This window comes from Apium graveolens, chromosome 6, assembly GCF_009905375.1.
Source record: "Apium graveolens cultivar Ventura chromosome 6, ASM990537v1, whole genome shotgun sequence".
Classification (NCBI taxonomy): Eukaryota; Viridiplantae; Streptophyta; class Magnoliopsida; order Apiales; family Apiaceae; genus Apium; species Apium graveolens.
Window position 1 is genome coordinate 77,178,920 of NC_133652.1, and position 23,602 is coordinate 77,202,521.

A 23,602-nucleotide genomic window follows, 5' to 3' on the forward strand; every position below is an offset into this window, starting at 1 on the left:
TCTTTCCTCTTCCCTTGTCCTGTCATCCTTGTGCTTCCTTACTTCCTTGACTACCCATTCTCCGAGGTATCCTTCCTTGATAAGCGCTTCGATTTCATCTTTTAAATGTCGGCACTCGTGCGTGTTATGTCCAGATGATTCATGGTATTCACAATATTTTTTCTTGTCTTTGCTTTGCCATGATGATAAAGCTTCAGGTTTCCTAAATAGCCCTTTATTTCTGTTTACCTCATAGATATGGTCGATAGATGCGACCAAAGGTGTGTACCGGCTTGTCTTGTAGTCATAGTTTGAGGGAGGGCTCCATCCCCTCCTTGTGCTTGTTGTATTTATCCGGTCTGGGCTTCGACTATTCCTTCGGTATCTCGGGCTTGGTGACCTATCCCTCTTCCTTCCTTTGTTTTTTTGACTCGACTGTGAAGTTGGTTGTACATCTGCCAAAGATTGTTCTATAGCTTTAAAGGATTCTGCCAAAGCGAAGACATCTGCGAGAGTGGCCGGATCTTTCCCTTGCAAGTGCTTCCAAAAATCTGAACCAACCCTTAATCCTGCGATCAGGAAACTTTTTAGGGCTTCGTCTGAGGCCCCCCTCACGCTAGTAGACTCGGCGTTGAACCTTTTGAAGTACGATGTTAAACTTTCATATTCTCTTTGCCTAACATTGGCAAGAGTTGTGACTGAGGGAGCGTATCTCACCGCGGCTTGGAACTTAGTTAAGAACAAATTCTTCATCTGATCCCACGAGGTGATCACTCTTGATCCGAGCTTTTGAAACCACTGCTGGTCGCTTTCTCTAAAGGTTGCCGTCAAGAGACGACATCGAGCCAAGTCCGGGACTTGGTACACATCCATCTCTATATTAAAACGACCCAGGAATTCCACCGGATCTGAGTTTCCGTGGAAGTGGAGATCGCTGGTAGTGTTGCGATACCCGGCCGGCAATTGCGCATCCCTTACTGCTGCCGAGAATGGGGACGGGATTTCAGCTGTAGTCGCCACCCTGCCTTCGAGATGGTTAAGTAGCCTTTTTAGATCTCCTACATTGAAAGTTCCCACGCCGGGAATGGTCTGCATTTGAGTCTGTGAACCTTGGGGTTGCAATGGAGGTATTTCCACTTGATTCCCCCCGGGAGGGGCTTGCTGCTGGTTTGTATTCTGGGCGTCTTCAGGTATTACAATTATTTCAGGATTTCGTCCCTGATTTCTCCCTTGATTCTCTTCTCCACCTTGGCCGCGGCCTCGAACCGTACCGCGGTCATAGTTTTCTATATTCCTGGGGTCATCATGTTCCACATAATCATAGCCCTCTGCTTGGTTATTCCTGCGGGAATCGAGGTGTCTGCGGTAATTGTCACGATGGTATCCGTCTAAATATCTGCCTCGACTTCCACCTCTTCCCCTCCATTGAGGCCTTCTCCATCGATCGTTTCCATACCCACGTCCATGATCGCGGTGCCGCTCCCGATTTCCCTGGGGATTCGGGGGCACACGCGTTGGATCGCGGTGCCGCTCCCGATTATCCTGGGAATTCAGGGGCACACGCGTTGGATCGCGGTGCCGCTCCCGATTATCCTGGGAATTCAGGGGCACACGCGTTGGATCGCGGTGCCACTCCCGATTTTCCTGGGAATTCAGGGGCACACGCGTTGTATCATGGGGCGTCACATCTCCGTGATCAGCTTCTCTCTGCCATTCAAGTAACACCATTCTCAAATCGTCATCGCCCAAGCGAATCCCCAAGCGATCTTTCAGAGCTGCGAAGCCTCGTGGCTGATTCTCCGGTATTGATTCCGCCTGCCGGCGTTCCTCGAGACTACGTCCAGAACGGTGTGGATGGGTGGCTCCCCGGTTATCTGTTCGCAGAATTTCCCGTCCATCAGCATCTTCTTCCACTAGCTCAACGATCGGGGACGTGTCATTAGAATAGTCCAGGCGTCGCGGGGTTATCGGCACGCGCCCTCTTTCAGTGTGGCCATGGTCGGCCGAGACATCCCTGTCTGTCATGGGTGCTTTTTCAGGCGCCTGAGCCGCTCGGTTGTGGCGAAGACCTCTCCTGCCCTTGCGTCGTTCCACGGTGCTTAACCTTGAATCGAAACCATTCAAAGCATCGCCCATGCGATACAGTTGTTCCAACAAGTCAGCGTTGCTGATGAGCACAGGCGGCTGTCCTCCAACGTCCGGTGTGGGACGGTCAGTCATTGGCGGAACGTAGGGTTCATATTCATAACCATGATCGGAATCTTCTTCAGAACTTCCATCGTAAAAACCTCCATCGTGATATTGAGACATCCTTCCTCCCAGATGTAGATCTTGTTAGGCCCCTCCTTCTAGCGCCAATTTGTTGACGGAGGAATTTGGGAACAACAAAACTTGAGGTTAGTAGCCGGAAACAAGATCTGTGATGGCGGTTCTTTATCGGAAACGTGAGCAGTAGTCGGTGGATCCGATGAACAGTACTCGTCGGAAAAGATGAACAGTGTTTGTTGATTATTGGGGGCTGAGATTGCTTAGGGTTAGTGGTGGCTCCTTTGCGCTCTCGCTTCTGACCCCTTACAATGTGCCTACGTACCCCTATTTATAGGGGATCAAGCCCACGTAGTTCTTGGGGAACAAGAAACCTAATGGGCTTAGATTTCTTATCCCGAGGCCCAATAGGAAACCTACTGCTACTAGCTTTAGGAATGTCCGCCGATGAGGCCCAACCACAAAGGCCCAAGGCTCGTCCGCGGCTTCGAGACTTCACGGATAAGACATCTTCCTGGCCAAGGATAACCCTCCGCTACCAGCTGTTTCTCTAGTCCGTGGACGCAGGTATAGCCGTGGTTCACCTCAAATGTTGGACGCATCCTTGTCCCCCGATAAGGAGCCCCTACCAGATTGCAGGACAAGTGATCCCAAGCTTTTGGGTGCAAAGTGCAGGATACTCCGAAGTCTCCCAACGAGGACACCCGTTGACTACAGAGACAGAGCTCCCAAAGCACACACCAGATTTCACCCCACATCCCCAATGAGGACACCCATTGACTACAGGAGGAGGCCTTCAGTCCAGGCATACCCCTGGAGGTCTCTGACCACGGACACCGCCTTTCCTGTAGATATGCTACAGGAAGGAGTTCCTCAATAGAGTACCTGCATCAAGTAGGTTAGTAATAATAATCTCCATCTTCCTTGAGCCTTCTAGAGAATCCACCTAATCAGCACATAAAAGCTATACTTATGTCCAAGTAGAAATTCAAGGCGCGCCCTAATATCTCTGTATGTTGGCGCCGCCCTGTATCACCAGCTTTTGGTTTCTCATACCATTTTACATCATAGGGCGCGCCCTAAACTATTCATCTTTGGGGCTGACTTTAATTCTGCCCAAGCCACAGTATGGACATGTCGAAGTAATCATGTCCAAATGATCCACCCAAGGAGCCTTCCTTACCTAGGGCGCGCCCTAAGACTCACTATAGGACAGACTCCAATTAAGCCACTCATCTATCTTTTTTCAACGATTGGACGCGCCTCGTCATGTTCAAGGGCACGCCTTTAAGGCAAAACGGTCACGGGCCACTCAACTGTTTAACCAATGCAGCGCGTTCTTAGGGCGTGCCATCTGTTTATGGAAAGTTAATCTTATCTTTTCCTAGTTTTTAGGCGTTTCTCCTTCAATTTTACCTATTTTATCGATCTTAATCTGAATATTGTTTATACCAACATTTGGGCATAACAGAAGGATTGGAAATTACTTTTCATAGAGACGGGAGAAAGGGTTAATTGAATATATTCCGCCAGCTAAGCGTGTGAGATAATATATTAGAAGGTACATTAAGATGATATATTAGAAGCTAACCTGACCTCGCTGTAACCACTAAGTTTAATTGAATATATTCCGCCACTAAGCGTGTGAGATAATATATTAGAAGGTACATAATGTTCTCAGATGCTCAATGCTACTTGTAAAAGGCACACTATGCTAGATGTATTTAAAACGAAGTTTAGCTGATTGTCCTGAAATTTTTCCTCTGTGTAAGCATTTCCCCAACACAAAAGTCATATTTACTAAACTTAGTGCACATATATGTCCAAAACAACCAAAAATTATAAGAATATCAGAAGGCCTATTAAGATGATTAAAAAGAACATTATGCCTCGTCTGCCCAATGATTAGTGAACGGTTTAACATGATACTCAGTCCTGCAGCAGTCAATATCTTGTACATTTCATTACCAAATCCAGCCTCTGATGCTTTCCCCAGTACAAAACCTTGTCTACAGAACTGCTCTTGAGGCAGTCCACGAACTCTAGAAGCTCCTGGTTAAACTCAAACAGATAAAATCAAATTGAATTCCTGGGAAGGTATGTATCTAACAACCTACTTCTCAGATGACTCTTTATTAAGTTGGCATAAATAATTTTCATAACAATCACTTTCATGGTGTTAAATTTAGCCTAATTAATGAACCTGCATGTCAAATGAACAACAAGAATCAACTTGGAGGAGAATAGCAAGTACAATGCTTATTCCGACATCTGTATAGATAGATACCCAACACTAATGTGACACCTGACCTCGCTGTAACCACTTTTTACTTGGTTAATTGGTGTATATGCATAATAGTTAATGCTCAATGCTAGTACCAAAACGGCAAAACCAGACCAGACCAAACATACTCGATAGAACCAATCAGCAAATTCTAGGAGGTTGAGATGTACGCAAATGTAAACATATCCCTGCTCCTAGTTGTAGAGAGGTTGTTTACCCAAAATCCGCCAGCGTGTGAGATAATATATTAGAAGGTACATAATTTATGTACACGTATTTTTAATTGTTTAAGTGTTTTTTGGGCAACTAGAAACTGACTAAATAACCCTTTCACCAATGAGCAAGCTACATAGAAAAATTCACAAGGAGATTGAATTAAATTGACCCCTCTTCTAATTAGTAGACTGTGATTCCAAAATTGTAGAGATTTTATGTTTTCTGAGAAGCCACAAACTCAGGTCAACCTTTGACATCTTCACTATGATAAGTCGATAATAGATGTGTCTTATGTAATCTAAGTGTTATGCTCTCTAGATCGTAAATGATATTATTTAATTTATAATTATTTATACAGTGGGCGTGTAATGCCAGGTGATCTTATATTAGAGCTCAAGGATCCCTTTTTCATAAAAATCTTTCAAGAACTTCCAAAGAAGAATAAGCTGCACTCTTCATTTCTTCAGCTATTGCACGAGTGAATGAAGCAGCTTCGCGTTTCTTTTGGCGACTTTGCTATTGAAGATGTGGGGAATTCAAAGAATCTTTCTACTTACCCTAGCCATGACTGGGGAAGCGAGTGGAGGTAAATGGCTGATGGAGCAGCAGCAGGGGTTGAAGAGAAGCAGAGGCAGAGCAGTAAATACAATTGCATAGAAACCAAGAAGCGGTTTGAGTGTGTAGCTATGTGAACGCATTATAACTCACTACTCTTCCAAAATCACCTGGGCGATTCAAATTAGGATACTGGATGCTAATGAACAATAAAAGTCTTTTACTGTTTTGCAATTTGTAATTTATAGCAATATATTTGTAAATTACCACAGTCAATTGGCCTTATTAAAGACAGCTAGTATATTTGTGTATGTTGTTATGTTAATCGTCAAATTTCTGGCATACATTGTTGCATACAGTGAAACTCGATCACACATGGCTTCATAAGGAGAGGGAGGGCGGATTATAAATTTGGTTGTCTAAAGTCTTTGCACACAAACCAAAGGTATTAGTATGCAGTAATGCTTTGGTTTTGTTAGATTTTTGTAAAATAAATGATAATTGATAAAAAGTATTCTAAAAAGTAAACTAAAACAAAACATGATTTTATTATCAGATGCCATGAGTTGTATTAGAATACACTGTAATCCTCCTCTTTATATAGTTGTACATTCAACCAATACACCTAATAAATAGGTAACCATAACCTTATCTAAAATTCAAAAACTAAGTTATCTAATAAATATTTAAACTCTATTTTTAACAACCTAATCAAAATCAATCCAAAAAATCAATTCAAATAATTTTGAATTATTATTTCCAACAGGTTTGTCCTCGACTCTAGAGTCTAGACAAAGAAAATTATAGTACTCTTCCTTGATTGTTGAAGTCATTTTAGAGATTGATTGTATAGTTTAAACAGGATTCATAAAAATCATAAAAGCAGGAGATTATAGTATCCACCTGAACAGTTTCATAATTTGACAGTTTGGTGAAGCTTGTTTGTAAGACTTAAGTCGTCACTTACTAATCTTGCTTGGAAACTCGCAATTTTCAAATTTGGCAGCTGACAACGACTTTGAAGCAAATTGAATATTGAAAGACCCCTTCCACACTTTGCAGTCAGATAAACCTTGAAGCTAGGGTGCACTAATTAACACTGGTCCATTTGATTCATAAAAAAAATCCTAGTTTTTCTAAATTGAACAAAAGTGGATCCCCTCCTGATCATTATACTTCAAGACTATACTTCCACTAAACGACTTTTAATGTAAAAAAATAGTATAATCTCCGAACATCCACATCCAAGAACCCGAAGTCAATTTCTAACATATAGAAGTCAATAATTGATGTAACATAAGCTAACTATTAAAAGTTTAAACTAATAAATAATAATAAGAGACTAAATATTAAAAATTTCCAATTAATGTATAGACATCATTCAGCATATTAATATACATGATCATATGCATACCATGTAATGCGAAGTGATCTTGAATTAGAGTTCGAACACGAAGACTCGAAACATCATCCAAAGAAGCAGCAGCTCCATCTGCATTCCCCATTTCTTCAACAGTTGCGCAAGTGGGTGAAACTGGTTCATTTTTCTTGTGCTGCAATTGAGGAAGTTGGGAACTCAATGAATCGTTCGAGTTGAACTGAGTTGAGATTGGAGAAGTGAGTTGAGGTGTTTGGCTAATGGAGTTGAGATTGAAGACAAGGAGAGACAGAGCAGTGAATATTATTGCACAGAAACCTAGGAGGAGTTTAAGTGCTGAACTGTTTGAACAACGCATCTTTGTGAGTATTACAGGAGTTCCTGTTTTTGATTTGTCCGGATTATTCGATTCCGATGTTTTAGGGTTCTGGTCTTACATGCTCAAGAACTGTACAGAGTTTAGCAAAAATAATTGAGCTTAGAATAGGCCAAATGTTTTTAAGCTCAATGTTTCTTTTATTTAATTTTCCTCTTATACAGAAGCTCAAATTTGTGATATAGTATGCTTCAAATATTATTTATTTATTTATATTTCCGTCTTTTAATTGAAGTCCTCGGAGTCCATCTATGTTTTACAAATAAAATATATTCTAAAACGTGTTATCTTGGAAAAAATATTTCACAAATATCATTGCTTCAAGTATAATAATTATGTTCTGCAACATGAATAATTATGTTCTGCAACATGAATATTTATATTCTGCAAACCAGGCATATTTTGTAGAACAATATATTTTGAAACGTTCTACTTGTAAAATCTATGCAATATGCAAGATTTTCAATAAAATTGTGATATTTGTATAATATCATTCGAAAAATAATACATTTTGCAATAATTTAAGCTATATTTTACTTGCAGAACATATATGGATTCCAAGGACTCCAATTAAACGGGGGACTCCATACAACCTAACCCTAGATTAATAATTAAGGATAGGGCTCAACTTAGAAATAATTCTTAAATATGACATCGCCATTACAATCTATTATCATATAAAATTAGAACCATTACAACTCTATTATCATATAAAAATTAAAATTAAATATAATATTTCTATCTATTTCCCGCGTAATATCTCGATGTAGTTGCAAGTTTAACACGACTAAATTACTGTGTTCTTTTTCCCAGTTCTCTCTCTTTCGTGTAATTTCTTGATGCAGTTGCAAGTAACACAATTAAATTACCATGGTCACAGTTTGTTCGACCCAAAAATGAATAGGAAAAACAAAAATTATTACGTAAAGTAAGGTTGTTTTTATATAGATTTATTAACAGAGTTGTCCAATTTTTGTTGTTTTTCTCGTCCAATCTCATCACCGCCACTTTTTCCCGACAACAATATTGGTCCCAATCTTTTCACCCCCATTTTTTTCCCCGCAACGATATTGGTCCCAAGAATGCCAAGTCTGCCGAACAGTTGTACGTTCGTTGATTGAATTCCTGGCCATTTCTGAATTCTTCATTCATTGGATATAAGTAAATACCGCATGAAGGGACTCACAACAAAGATATGTTTACTCGAACTTTAATTAGGTTTGTGATTTGGTTTGTACTAATTGTGATCTTAGGATTTTTTTTATTTGTTAAAAAAAATTATATAATTGAAACTTATTGTTTTGAGAGGAATCTGGTACAACATTCGGGGAGGTTGTTGCTGAAATAATGGAAGAATCCCGGAGATTTAGGTCGGAAATTAGGCTTATCGTAAAAGCTGAATAGGCCTGATCTGCCGGAACGGGAGGTGTTTGTGACTGCGTTTGGACTGAATTTGTAAGGATTTTGAGCGGTGGTGGCGGAGTACTTCCTACTCAGCGATGGTGTTGCCCGGAAATATCTCACGATAGCTCCATCTTGTTATTTGTTTGGGAAAGTGAATGTCTCACCTCTACAAATGGCCTACATACTATATTTATAGGAATCAAGTCCAATGTAGTTCTATTGCCCTAGGACTCTCCCATGATGGGTTGTCCACGTTTTTCATAAGCCCGTAGCAGCTTCCAAGCCTTATCCAACTAGGTTTAAGCTAGCCACCAAGAGTCTTTCTCCTAGTATGCCACTAGAATCTTTATTTATCCATGTAATTATTGTAACTATCTGTTATAGCCAAAATTTGGTATTGGATCATCTCGGGTCAAATACGGGTCAATTGGAATTGAGTTGGGGCAAAAGGATGAAAAAATAGGTTTTAGACTGCAACGCACGAGGGGAGGACGCGCCCTAGGGGTAGGATAGCGCCCAATATTGGGTGAAGTGAGTAATATGAGTCATTTGGAAGTAAGATGTAATGGGTGCACCCCGTAGAGTGAGGACACGCCCTAGGGTTGGACGCGCTTTCATTAGATGAAATGCAGGATATGGATTACCTATGTGTTTGGATTACAATACAAGGGAGAATGTGTGCATTCCACAGGGCAAGAACGCGTCCTAGCCTAGGGAGATGCATACTTTTGGATTAATTTAGATAGTTGGGCTTGTCCTCACCTAGGACGGGGAAAATAAGGACAAGTTTAGGACAAGGCAAACATGGAAGGAGTAATGGAGAATTATTTTCACTAACATATTTGTTGTAGGTACTCTTTGAAGAATTCCCTCCTTGAGTCGGTCAAGGAGGGGGATGTCCGTGAAAAGCTTGAAGGCCTCCAGGGGTATGCCTGATGATTGAAGGTCTCCTCCTATATTCAACGGGTGTCCTCGTTGGGGATGCGGGGTTATCATTAGTGTGTGCTTTGGGAGCTCTGTTCTTGTATTCAATGGGTGTCCTCGTTGGAGAACTTTGGAGTCATCCTGCACTTTGCACCGAAGAACTTGGGATCACCTGTCCTGCTATCTGGTGGGTTATCCTCTTTCGGGGGACAGGGATGCGTCTGGCATTTAGAGTGAACCATGGTTATACCTGTGTTCGTAACTCAAGGGAGATAGCTGTAGCGGAATGTATCATTGCGCAGGGAGATGCATTATCCGTGAAGTCCTGCGATTACATATGAGCCTTGGGCCTTCGCGGCTGGGCCTCATAGTTGGACATTCCTAAATCTAGCGGAAGATGGATTCTGGACCGGGTCTAGGAATAAGAAGTCTAAGCACATTAGATTTCTTGTTCCCCAAGAACTACGTGGGTTTGATTCCCTATAAATAGGGATACGTAGGCAAATTGTAGCGGGTCGGAAGCGAGAGCCTTAAGGAGCCACCACCAACCCTAAGTAATCTCAGCCCCCCAATTCATCACAACCACCATACTCCGCTCACTTCTCAAGCGAAGAACCACCATCATAGATCTTGATTCCGGCGAAGAACCTCAAATTTTGTTGTTACCAAATTCCTCTATCAACAAATTGGCGCTTGAAGGAGGGGTGCTAATTAAGATCATAATCTCAGGAGGAAGAGATATCCCATTATGAGAGGAAGAGATATCCCATCATCATGGAGGTTTTCATAAAAAAAATCCGGATAAAAATAAAGAAGGGCATCATATATGATTCAAGATTAATAAGGGGATGGGTTTCAGCAAGATTGGAAGAAGTGATACGAAGCACTACTGAATTTACACAAAGAACGCACTCGATGCTTGAACTTTGATTTAAAAGAAACTGTAAAGAGGTGCGGCTCCAGGGATATTTGTGAGTGAGTCCCTTTTTTACCTAAAAGTGATTGAAAAGTGGATCCCCATGTTCCTGTTAGAGCCCCTCCGTCTACATGTACGATTATCACGAAAAACAAATTTTAAGAAGCAGTGTCTTTTACATAAACTAGAATGCCTTGCCTGTAATATCCGGGATATATCGTGTAATTATTTTGCTATTAAATAATTATTATATGTGTTCAGTATCTATACTGTGAATTAATTGTTAAGTGTTATCTGTATTTGGATATTCAAACATAATATCAATTGAGTATTTTAATTTTTATATGTCCAAAATAAAATATAGATAATTGTCATATCTTCCTAATTATTTTTATGTTGATTTATGAATTTATAAGAATCATATGAAATTTATAAAATCTTTTTCCGGGTATTTAAAATCTATTTTATATAAACGGGAACCAACCGACGTCACCCGTTGTTATGTTTTTGGAACCCGAAACTCTTCTGAGAACTCCTTCCTAACCAAATTGTAATATTCCGGGCATTTTCCATGTTTCGACTTTTTCGATCCGGCGTACGGTTTGTCCTGCGCGGGTCCCGGCGCAACATTTTCGATACAATATTCGTTTCGGTAAATCAATAAAACTCGTATTTTCGAAAAACGGGATCTTTTTATTAAATTATCACAATTATCACTTCGTAATACGTGTAACCAGGCGCTGAGACCAAGACCGCAGTATAAATTGTAATGATTTGGATAATTATCCCGAAAACCGATACCGATTGGATCAGTTTTTATAAATAAACGTACTGTTTTATATCCGGAATGATCCAACGGGATACTAATTTTCCGTAAATATAAATAGCCTTTTTCCCGTATTTTATTTCGTATCAAAATCATTTGCAGACAGATAATTATATAATTTTCAGAGAAAAACCATAATTTCATAAATTGTTCTAAGAATCAAACAAGCTTTTGGAGGTGTTATTGAATTCGGTTTGGAAAGCTCGAGTAACCAATCTGAAGGTCTTGAAGAGCTCTACCAGATTCTGTAATCCATACACCTGCAGAAATCAAGGTTATTTTTCTATAATTTTATTTATTTTCGAATTAATTTTAGTAAAAATATGATTTTTTGTTCGGATGATTGTTTGTATGATTTGATGATTGCATGTTGTAGAGCTTATTTTTCTGATGATTTTGATATATTATACGTCTGATTTGGAGTCCAATAACATGTTCAAATTTGAGTTTGAGTTTCGAATTTTAAAATTAGGGTTTATACCCGTATGAATGTTCTTAATTGAAATTTGGGGGTTTCTTATTCTGGAATAGATTGATGTTGTGATATAGTGGGTTGTGTTCTCTGTGAAATTTGCAATCCAGTCGTATAAATTTCATGATTCAACGAGGTCTGTAGAGAAGGGAGTTGTGTTTTGAATATTTCCGAAGTTCACCGGAAACTGGCAAAGTTCACGGCCAAATTCCGGCCAACTCAGGGACTGTTAGGTTGATTTGTTGGCATGGGTGTGTTCCTGGTGAAGTGTAGTTGTGATCTGGAGGTGGTGGTGGCCTGAGCACCCCTGGATCGTGTTCTCCGGCGAGACAGGGTGTTTTCCGGCGACCCCCTGTAAAAATTGCAGTTTGGTACCTGAACTTTTGGGGACGATACAGTTAGATCCCTGAAGTTTCCAGACTTTGCAAATTTAGGATTCCTGTTTACAATTTATTTAAAAATCATATTTCCTATTTATTTTTATTATAAAAATCCGTTTTTAATTTCTGAAAATTCTAAAAATTATTATTTTAATTATAAAAATTATTTTTAATTCAAAAATAAATCTGAATTAATTAGTTAATTAATTTCAGTTAAATTTTAATTGATTATTTGGTCAATTAATTCGAAAATTAATTGATTAATTGATTTAATTAATTATTAATTGATTTTAATTAATTATTTAATTAGATTTAATTATTTAAAAATAATTTAAAAATTCTGAAAATTAGTTTCGAGCTTTAAAATATTATTCTAAATTATTTCCAAGGCTCGATGATTATTATAAAATTGTTTCGGAGCCAGAATTGGCCAACCGAACCCTGTTTATTACTTCAAAATTGATCCAACGACCCGTTTTAATTCCGAAAAATGTTTTAAAAATCATTTTAATTACCAGAAAGCCTATTTATGACCCGAAACTTCTTTATAAATGATATGTCATTGATTATGTGACGTATTATATGTTATATGTGACTTGTTGGTTGACTGTCGGTCTGTATATTCGATGTGTACTTGTTTATTGCGTAACTTTCAATCCGTTAATCGGATTTGGGCGAACGAAGGGTAGATAGAAGTATGTGTTGAATAGAATCATATAAGTTGAATAATGATAGATGCTTATGATATGTGAGCAGAAGAGGCAAGACGTAGGAAAGGGAAACAGGTAGTTGAGGAGTAAGACGGTTGAGACTGGAAGATAGTGCAGTGTAGTAAGCTAATATCAGGCAAGTGTTCTGAACTTTCTCGAGATATTGTAGTACTTGGTAGTCTTGTTGATATTGCAAGTGCTTTGAAGCACTGAAACCTAAACCCTGATTCCAGTTTTGATCTTGAGCCGTAAACCTGATTCTTTCTAGACCATTGATTGTTGTATACCCAAACACGAACCACAAATATATGATACTACTCCACAAATACATACAAACTAAATACCGAACACTGAATCGAATTACCCACACACTCAAACCATTGTATCCTATGCTTTGAAAGGCAAAATCCTTGAAACCTTGAAACATTGATTCCTTTGTTATCCAATTCTTTCATTACCCAACAACTAAGCTTTGAAAATGCCATATTAATCCTTATGAACACTGAAACCATTTCATTATGGAACATCCAATGTTGTTATTGATTCTGTTTATTGTTTATTATTGCTTATTCTGTTATTATGTTAGAATTGGATTATTTTTATAAAATTGTGGAACAGATTCGTGGTCAGACCATATAATGGTCAAGTTAGGCCAATGTGTGCTTTGGATCCAGTAGTTAGAGCAATGATGTGTGCTTTGCTCGGGGTTAGTGCATGACTGATCAGCAGCCTAACCTTGGTTTTTAAAATAAAAGTATAATATCCAATTCTAAGTCATAATACATTGTTCACTTGATATCATAACCATATTTACCTGATGATCATTATTCTCAGTTCTGTCATTGTGACTTGCTGAGCTAGTTAGCTCATTTGTGCAATGTTGTTTATATTCTTTCCAGTTAAAAAGGAACCAGTTGGTAGCGAGGATCCCCAGTCCAACGCGAGAGCTAGAGGTTCAGGTTGAGGAAGCTGAGATAATAGGCTTCGTTTGGAATAATTTAAGTTTGTAAAAGTTTGTATTAATGTTTAATACTCAGTTTGAGTTTGAATGGTTGGGATTTGATCGGTATGTAATATATTAGTGTGTTTGGCTTGTGTGCATACTTAAACCTGTTGCGATCCGTTGTAATTGGTAAGTAGGGTCACTGCGTATTATTATTATCTTTATTATTATTATAAGCAGGTTATAAATAAGGTGTGTGTGTGGACCCCAAACTTCTGACCCGGGTTTGGAGGGCGCCACATTGCCCGCTTCGCATGGTTGAGATATAATTTTCTGAAAAAAAAATTAAAAACAGTTGTTAAGAATGTGATATAGAGAACTTATTTTTGTTCTAAATACAAAGGTCAAATTTCATTTAATTTGTTTTTTAAAACGGAAATATGAAAGTAATGACTTTTCTTTTTAATTAGTGACGACTTACAGGTTGTGGTTTATTTTATGTGTTTTGATAGAATGTAGTTAGATATTAAACAAAAGGAAAAACATTTTCTACCCCGACAATGATGTCAACTTAAATTTGACAATAATTAAAATATTAAATTGAAAATATGTTACTATAACTACTTCATTTCGTAACTAATACCGTCACCTGTTTTTATTATATAACAGAGGTGGGGAATCCTTAAATATATAGAAACATACCTAACTTCCAAGTACCGTCTGGCATAATTTCCATTTCTTATTAGGAACCGCATTCACCCGCGGGTTCCACAACTCACTATAATTGGATTTTGAGAAAGTATTTCAAATCTACATACCACTAAGATGAGCTGTAGATGGCTAGCAGAACTTCTTGATGACACGTTCAATTTACCAAGCACTAAAGAGATGGAGGCTTCGGGAGAGATCGTAACCTAGACATGAAGAAGAAATCTAATTGATGAGAAGATTGCACATTGACACTACAATACAATGAGAAAAAGATGAATAAATAAAACTACAGCAAATGAATGTCAATTTCTGGTGAGTTAAATTCAGACCGAACAAATATATTAAGCAATAACTTAAACTTCTGAGAAAATTCACACAAACAAACTAATAAAATGCCACAAGTATGTCTAACAGCAGCAAGATAAATTTTATTCACAGGCAATCAAGAATCCCAAATCAATGGAAATTTAAAGGTAATAGCTCCATTAAGCTGTGGAACTTTGCAAAGTTTTACGACATCACTCACAAAAAATGCTCACTTATACATACATATATATTTTAAATAACTAAATAAAAACTCATGACTTAATAATATGATATTATAAGTAATAAGATACCTAAAATGACATCTGGTGCAGATAACTTTTTAGTAAAATTCAGTATCCTAGCAGAATCAGTAGCTCTGACACCCATTGTAGACTTTTGGACCTCTTTGGCTGCACTCTCATTAGTAGAAATTGACATTTTCAATTTACTATAAGTTGAATCAGTGTTTGTCTGGCTTCTAATGTGAGCTTCTTTCTACATTAAACAGTTATAGAGAAGTACAATATAAATGATACGACCTAGATTCCTTTCTATATACTATATTTGTTGTAATGTACTAAAGAAATACTATCAACAGTACCTCAACAGAATCATCCATGTTATTACTTGGTCCACAGTTATGATCTGCAGGACTCCTAATGCTTGAGGACATCAAGGTTGGGTAATCAATCGGGTCTGTTCTCCTGGTTATTAAAACTTTTCCAGGAAAACTGCGGCCTTTGAGAAACCTATACCAACATTAAATTGTAAAATTCTTAAAAGGTCAATAAAAGTAAGTACCGAGAGTTTGGCGTTCTAAAGCCTTTCACACTTATCCAATATTCCACTAAAGAAAAGGAAAAATATTTTCTACCCCGACAATGATGTCAACTTAAGTTTGACAAATAATTAAAATAGCAATCTAATTACTTGAACACGGTGAAGGAGATGATTTTTACAAATCATATTAAGATCACACAAACAAAGAACATATAATAAAAATAGAATTCACGTACATCTATTAAAACATACACTACTAACATATTGAAGTAAACAATCAATCAAATAGTTAGTGTGCAAAGTAGCTAAAAGGTCTGCAAACAAATCAACAATTTCAAAGATCATGAACTAACTTTTGGATTCAGTGCCAAATAGCATGAAGTTGATGCTCCCTAAAACCAACAATAACTTGTTATCAATCGCTTTGTAGGATAAATTATACAGGACATTAAATTGAACAAATAAATAGAGAGAGAACAAACTTGTTCAATGTTTTTTAGTATGTGTACCATAACCTTAGTCATTATCCCTGCAATTGATATTCAAAAAATCATTAACATCAAAAATGCACTTTGCACAGGCTTATAAAGAAGCACTGCGAAGGCTTAGATACTTACAGTTTACTGCTCCACCATTGGCTGAAAAGAGATTGGTCGCTATAAGTCCCGGATGAAGTGAGTTTGCAGTTATATTAGCTCCATCTTCCTGTTATAGCATAAGAGATATTAGTTCATGCTCAACTCATTTACGAATCAATTTGGATATGTTTTACCCAATGGCATTGTTCAGTAACAGTCTGTCAATGGCATTGTTCTGAAATTATTTGATGATTCAATATTTTTAGCAACGCAAGGCCCTTCTTACATGAGAATGTTGAGAGGAAGACTGCGAGAAATATATGCTGAAGCAAATTTCTTGACCGAATTCATTGAATTAAGATCAATCTCCATGACATCAATTCTAGCATTGGGCATCTTTTGCAAGAATTCTTCTTTGAGTTTTCCACCAGCAGCAACATTTCTCACTGCCATCACTACATGAACACTGCACATCAATGTTACATGGTGCATTTGAATTAGATGAAATATATGAACTAATCATACCTTTTCTTGTCGTTGATCTCATAAAAAACAATTCCTTCTTTGTCAACATCCCGTCTGTGCAAGTCCGATGATAGATTAATAATTCATCCCTCAATCTGGCTTTCACGGGCTGTCTTTTTCATGGTGTCCAACAAAATGTCCGTCAAAAGAAATTGACCTGAGGAAATTAAAGTAATTAAGGGTAACATTAGTTATAAGGTCATAATTTCTTATAAAAACTCACAATCTCCATCTGATCTATGCAATTAATCATAACCAGTACTGAACATACCCAAATTGTTGACTGCAAATGCTTGTTCAATGTTGTCTTTTGAAAACGTGAACTTGACAACAGGTATGATACCTGCATTGTTACTACAAAATCAACAACAAAAATATAAGTTAGGTAACAGTCTGTCAATGGCATTGTTCTGAAATTATTTGATGATTTAATATTTTTAGCAATGCAAGGCCCTTCTTACATGAGAATGTTGGGAGGAAGACCGCGAGAAATATATGCTGAAGCAAATTTCTGTACCGAATCCATTGAATTGAGATCAATCTTCATGACATCAATTCTAGCATTGGGCATCTTTTGCAAGAATTCTTCTTTGAGTTTTCCACCAGCATCAACATTTCTCACTGCCATCACTACATGAACACCGCGCAAAGCGAGGACACATGTAGTCCCTTTTCCAATATCATTAGTTGATACTACTCACATCATATTGATGCAAATCCTTATTAGGCAACTCTGCAAAGAAATGGTTGGCCTTCACAATGATGCAATATACACATATAAAATCTCATATTTATAATAATCACAGTCAAACCTCTCTCTCTCAAACTTTTAATCAAACAATTGGTATGCAATATACATATATAAAATCTCAGATTTATAATAATAATCCCAAAATTGTACAAAAATAGTAACCACATATAGATTACATACCTTATTTCGCCGAAACCATATATCTGATATCTCTTATATCAAATCTCGGCCTACAAATCATATCAAATCTCGGCTTACATATCAAATCAAATAAAAAACAATGTGAATAATAAAAGGAGGATATTGAAGTTTACTAAAAATGATGTTGCTAGATACGCGTAAAAAACAATCAAATGTAAATAACAATACAAACACATCATGTCATTCAGTAGTATAAAGGGTTAGGAATAACATCTACAACTGCGAATGCAATTTAGAATGAACTAAAGAATAAAATAACAATTAAAAACCCTCACAGAACTTTTATCGAACGGTTAAAATGCAAAAAAAATATATGATATTCTTGAAAAATACAAACAACAACTTTAGTTATATCTTAATAAATGATATTGCCCGAAAAACTTACATAGAATCTGCAAAATAAGATTTGATGTTGTTGAATATATAAGTTAAAAGTTACATGAAAGGAAAAAGTGAAAGATCTAAAATACATTCATAGAATCTGTATATGTTAGAAAGAAGAAGATAGAGATACGAAGAGTGAAATTGTATAAAAACACAAGAAAGATGATAATTTGTTTTGAGATGGAAATCATACTTTATGTGATGCTCAAATTTCAAAATTTGAAATTAACATTCACCATCTTGAAATCTGGGATTACGGTATAATACATGAGGCTTCGACCGGAAGAAACAGTGATAATATAGCTTCAAATCTTATAAATGAATGACATTTAGTGTAGTCAAGTGGGTGTATCGGTAGTTTTCAACCGGATATCAAGCAACACAGTGTAAAGTGGAGTATTTATCTGGGGAGCATTTATTCGTCTTTTGTCAAGACAGCCCCTGATACAAACCGTATAAATTATAAATTTAGTTAGGCATTTTTGTAAATACGGTAAAAATTAGAAGGTTAGTAGGGTAAAATTTAGGGGTAAAATCCTACAGGCTTTATATATAAAAGTGATTTGAGTAGTTGAAGAAATTGTTTTTGGGAAATAAAATATTATACTAATTAGGGGCCTAGAGTTTCACTTGTGTCGGGCTGCATGAGATTTTTAAACAATGAGGACATCCTAGAGTTTCATATGTTAAACAGGGGGTGCATATGTGCGATTAAATGGTAAGAATACGAGGTTGATTATTATATAAAGACGCGGCGACATATGAAAGCAGGTGAATAATAGAAAAGAAGGTGCGCCTTGTAAAATAATATACCTTATGTGCATCAGTGTATATATGTATGCATGTTGATACATGGTGAAAGCTTTTAAAATTGAAAAAAAAATGATTGTGATTTGGTGGTAGAGTAGGAAGATAAGAGTAGGACCGGCAACAAAACAAACAAAAAGGAGGCGCACAAGATTCGAAGGGCAATGCGAGAAAAGAGTCCAGATGCAGGGTCCGCATGAGTCTAACTAAGAAAAAAGGGATTCTGCTCAGCTCACATACCCCAGGGGCTATGATGAATACAAAGGAAGGCGTGTTTTAGACTCTGGAAGAAGCCCTCAAGGAGAAAGTAATGAACTCTTTACTAGCAAGAAACAGCTGTTCAGTTCATCGAGAGGTGATCGTAACAATTATATGTACGATAGAACAATTTTACGTGACATTGATTTTTTGGACTACAGAAGATATCCTAAAACAGGAATCGACACATTTAGTCTGAGAAAGACTATTCCTCGGAGTTATTTATATCCTAGACGAGGGATGGAGGGGACTACTGATCATCCATCTGTTGAGATGTATGGTAAATCTGAGCGAATAGATTATGATTCAAGACCAATCATGTTAGATCCTCAGCTTGGTGATGCTACTGAATTTTCTAACCTAAAAATAGCCAATAACAGTTAATTGGCATATCCCTCTCCAAAAAAACATTCGATGGGAAACCATATTGGTATGAATAGATCATCAATTGTATCACTAATGTACATTAATACTGTAATTGCTTAAGGGAGAAGAAAAGCACCAAGGGAAGAGGAAATTTCTTATTTCGATGATTTGAGTGACCATGACAGAATATTTCCTATCACATCAAAGTATAGTCATGCAAAGGATGTAGTCCCAGTATATTACAAGGAAATGATGAGGTCTCCGGAGTTCAATCCAGAGACAAATTTTCATAGGCTTCCTAAGAAAAGCATAAGGTCGCTAGAGTTTCATCATGGTAGACAAACACACAGACATCCTGTTAGAATACAGAGAAATGAAGGTGAAGAGGATAGCACAATTGACCTGTCACACAAGGTCATTAAAAGAAGGCATCATACCTTGGATGAGTAAATCTATTGGTCTGATTTCAGAGAGAGAAAACAAATGAGGATTGGACTCGTCAACACACAAAAAATTCATACTCATCTAAAAGAGTGGCCTATGATCGTGACACTGATAGGTCTCAAAGATTCTCCAATAGGATAGATACACATAGAATCTCTGCATATGAGGATCGAGATTTATCTTATGATCGAGAAGAGCATATGTTGGAGCATTCTATGAAAGGACAGGGGTTGTAAAGATTAAATTAACGTTCAAAGAATTAAGCTGATAGTTATCTGTATGAAAATACAACTGGGATTCTTTTTTTTTATTCAGAATTATACAGGACTTATAGATATGATAACTGACACTCACAAAACACCTAAAGACCAGGGATGTTCACCTCGTTTTTCTCCACGCACACAAAACTGGACTCCTACTAAATAGCAACTACATCAGACCAAGTCTGATACTACAACGACTACTTTGTTTATTCATATTCAAAACAAAACTAAGTAAAACAAAACAGGAAATAAGACATGTTTAGATTAAGACCCAACATACTCCCCCTTAATCTAAACGCGTTCCAGGTTCTTAACTCCGAGCAAACTTCTCATCTTTTCAAACTTAGCTGCAGACAGAGCTTTAGTCAGTATATCAGCACGTTGTTCACTTGTACTGACATGTTTGATCACGATTAACCCCTGCTCAACACAATCTCGAATGAAGTGGTAGCGCACATCAATGTGCTTGCTTCTTCCATGGAATACCGGGTTCTTTGCTAAATCGATAGCCGACCTATTATCAATGTACAAGACAACTGGACCTGGTTTAATGTCAGTGATATAACTAAGAACCCTTTGAAGCCATATGCCTTGACAAGCTGCAGTCGTAGCCGCCATAAACTCAGCTTCACATGACGAGAGTGCAACACATCGCTGCTTCTGTGAAATCCAGGAAATCAAACTTTCATCGAGATAAAAAACCACCCCACCCGTACTCTTTCTGTCTTCGATACTCCCAGCCAAGTCACTGTCAGAAAACCCAGATAAAAGATAATTGCCACGCCCTTTGGTATATGTCAAACCATAATGTAATGTACCTTTCACATAACGACATATCCTCTTTATCGCATTTAAATGCATCACAGTAGGATTCTGCATATACCGGCTAACTATTCCCACCGCATATGCCAAGTCAGGACGTGTATAAACCAGATATCGTAAACCTCCAACAAGACTCTTGTAATAAGTCGAGTTAACTGGCTCACCAGTTGTGTCTGCATCAATATGTAGCTTTGGCTCCATAGGATATTTCACTGCATTACACTCACTCATTCCTGCCTTCTGGAGCACCTTCTTCGCATACGTGGTTTGTTTTATACTGATAAAACCATTCCCTTGATCAACCTCCAAACCCAAATAATATGATAATTTTCCAAGATCAGTCATGTCAAATTCACTACTCATCTCCCCTTTGAATTTGACAATACTTGTAAGACTAGTTCCAGTGATTATCAAATCATCAACATAAACGCCCACAAGTAATGACTCATGACCAATTCTTCGAATGTAGACAGCATGCTCAAAAGGACACTTAACAAAACCCAAGTTTATTAAGCACTTGTTCAACTGAGAGTACCATGCACGAGGTGCTTGACGCAGCCCATATAAGGCCTTTAACAATTTATAAACTTTATGTTCTTGACCCTTGCGTACGTAGCCCTTGGGTTGTGATACATAAACTTCTTCCTGGAGAACACCATTCAAAAAAGCAGACTTAACATCAAGATGATGGACCTCCCATTCATTTTTGGCAGCGAGTGCTAATAACAGGCGAACCGTCTCCAACCTGGTTACAGGTGCAAAGACCTCGTCGTAATCTATACCATGTTTTTGTACGTAGCCCTTTGCCACCAGACGTGCTTTATGTTTGATCACCTCCCCGTTTGTGTCCCTTTTTAGTTTAAACACCCATTTTAGATCAATTGCTTTTTGTCCTTTTGGTAAATCAGTGAGCTGCCATGTGTTGTTTTTCTCAATAGTGTCAATTTCCATATTCATTGCAACTCTCCAGGCTTCTTCTTTGACAGCTTGCTCAAAATTTACTGGCTCATCTACTCCTGACAAGAGTAGTTCGTCTTCGATCTCTACCTCTTCAGTGGTATTGTAAATATCTGTAAGAAGTCTGTAGCGTTGTGGCTCACTGTCACTACTGGAAACACCACTACTGAAAGCACTGGAGTTGTCACTCGCTTGAGCTTCAGGTCTAGAGCTGGTACTGTCTTCGGTTTCAGGTGTCTGTGAAGATGACACAGCTGTGATTGGTGTCATTGGAGACGACTCATTGTCGAACACATGATCCTCTTATGTGTCTGGTGCATTATTTTCGAGCGTGAACTGTCCCGTTGCTTGTGTACCACTACTATCATCTAATTTCTGCCAAGTCCAGCCTTTCGATTCATTAAAAACGACATCCCTGCTTATATGTATACGTCCTGTGTCTGGATCGAATAAACGGTATGCCTTGGTTCCCGGTTCTCTTCCAAAATGAACCAACAATTTACTCCGATCATCGAGCTTGTGCGTGAAATTAGTAGGGATTTTCATGTAAGAAATGCAACCAAACACTTTCAAATGGCTAACATTTGGTTTTTGTCCATACCAAGCCTCATGTGGAGTGATGTTTGAAAGTGTTCGAGTAGGAAGTTTATTCAAGATGTGAACTGCGTGCCTGACAGCTTCTCCCCAGAACTTTGCAGGTACTTCCCTTTCTTTTAAAAGACTTCTAGCCATGGCCATCACTGTTCGATTACGGCGCTCTACAACACCGTTTTGCTGTGGTGTGTAGGGCGCGGTATAATTTCTTGATATGCCTGTCTCTTCACAGAAGGATTCAAAGTCTCTGGAACAAAATTCTCCTCCACGGTCAGTGCGAAACACCTGGATTTTCTGGTTTCTGTTTTCAACTTGTAATTTAAACTTCTTAAAAGAAGTCAGTGCCTCATCTTTTGTTTTAAGCATAAAAACCCACATCTTACGACTGTAGTCATCAACTAGTAACATGAAATATCTATTACCAGCTGGAGTAGGTGGTGAAATAGGCCCACAAAGATCCCCATGTATAAGTTGTAATGCATGTTTAGCAATAAAAATTGAGTGAGAAGGAAAAGGCTTACGAGATTGTTTAGACATAAGGCACCCACTGCAGATTTCTCTCGGCTGATTGATTGAGGGAAGTCCACACACCATTTGTTTTTTCGACATCAGATGAATTGCTTTGAAATTAACATGCCCAAGGCGTGAATGCCATAGCCATGCTTCTTCCTCCACCTTTGTCAGTAGATAAGCTTCTTTTGTTTCTTCAATCTGAACTTTGTAGAGACGATTGACAGAACGTTTTACATGCATAAGAAGACGCCCACAACTGTCATAAACCCACAAACTATCCCCGTTAAGTACCACACGATTCCCTTCTTCAGAAAGCTGGCCTAAGCTGATAATATTACTTCGCAATGTAGGAATGTAGTACACTCCATGTAATACTCTGATTTCACCATTTTTACAAGCAATCCTGATCGAACCTTTCCCTTCAATTTTGACTAGAGAACCGTCACCAAATTTTACGTGTCCTCTCACCGATTTGTCCAATTTTTCAAATTTATCATGGCGCCCCGTCATGTGGTTACTAGCCCCATTGTCTAGATACCAAGTATTTTCCTCTATCTCCTTTGTGTTAGTGTTCGCACCTTCAGTCAAAAGAATTACTTCATCTGCACAAATTTCATCCATCACCATCAGAAGTGCAGGTTCATCGTCATTTGTTTGTGTGAGATTAGCTTCTCCTCGTTGCAGTCTGTTCCTTCTTGGTTTTCTGCATTCGGC

The 23,602-nt window shown here is 38.0% G+C and overlaps 2 protein-coding genes across 2 annotated transcripts in view; both read right to left on the reverse strand.

Annotated features, from left to right (window-relative positions):
* LOC141664167 (uncharacterized) overlaps window positions 1–7,178 on the reverse strand; it is a 20,014-nt gene extending 12,836 nt beyond the window's left edge. Inside the window, exons 1-2 of the mRNA XM_074470056.1 lie at window positions 6,714–7,178; window positions 4,134–4,296 (exon numbers count right to left, since the gene is read on the reverse strand). Coding sequence (XP_074326157.1) covers window positions 4,134–4,296; window positions 6,714–7,035 — 485 coding nt within the window. The 5' untranslated portion in view covers window positions 7,036–7,178. The remainder of the gene's footprint in view (window positions 1–4,133; window positions 4,297–6,713) is intronic.
* An 8,120-nt stretch (window positions 7,179–15,298) lies between these two features.
* LOC141664186 (short-chain dehydrogenase TIC 32, chloroplastic-like) lies at window positions 15,299–17,531 on the reverse strand. The gene is made up of 9 exons (XM_074470084.1): window positions 17,460–17,531; window positions 16,990–17,261; window positions 16,800–16,882; window positions 16,529–16,685; window positions 16,290–16,469; window positions 16,043–16,130; window positions 15,908–15,954; window positions 15,779–15,817; window positions 15,299–15,394 (listed from the first exon to the last, which is right to left on the reverse strand). The coding sequence occupies exons 2-4, from the start codon at window positions 17,154–17,156 to the stop codon at window positions 16,612–16,614; spliced, it is 324 nt and encodes a 107-aa protein (XP_074326185.1). The 5' UTR covers window positions 17,157–17,261; window positions 17,460–17,531; the 3' UTR covers window positions 15,299–15,394; window positions 15,779–15,817; window positions 15,908–15,954; window positions 16,043–16,130; window positions 16,290–16,469; window positions 16,529–16,611.
* Window positions 17,532–23,602: the final 6,071 nt, after the last annotated feature.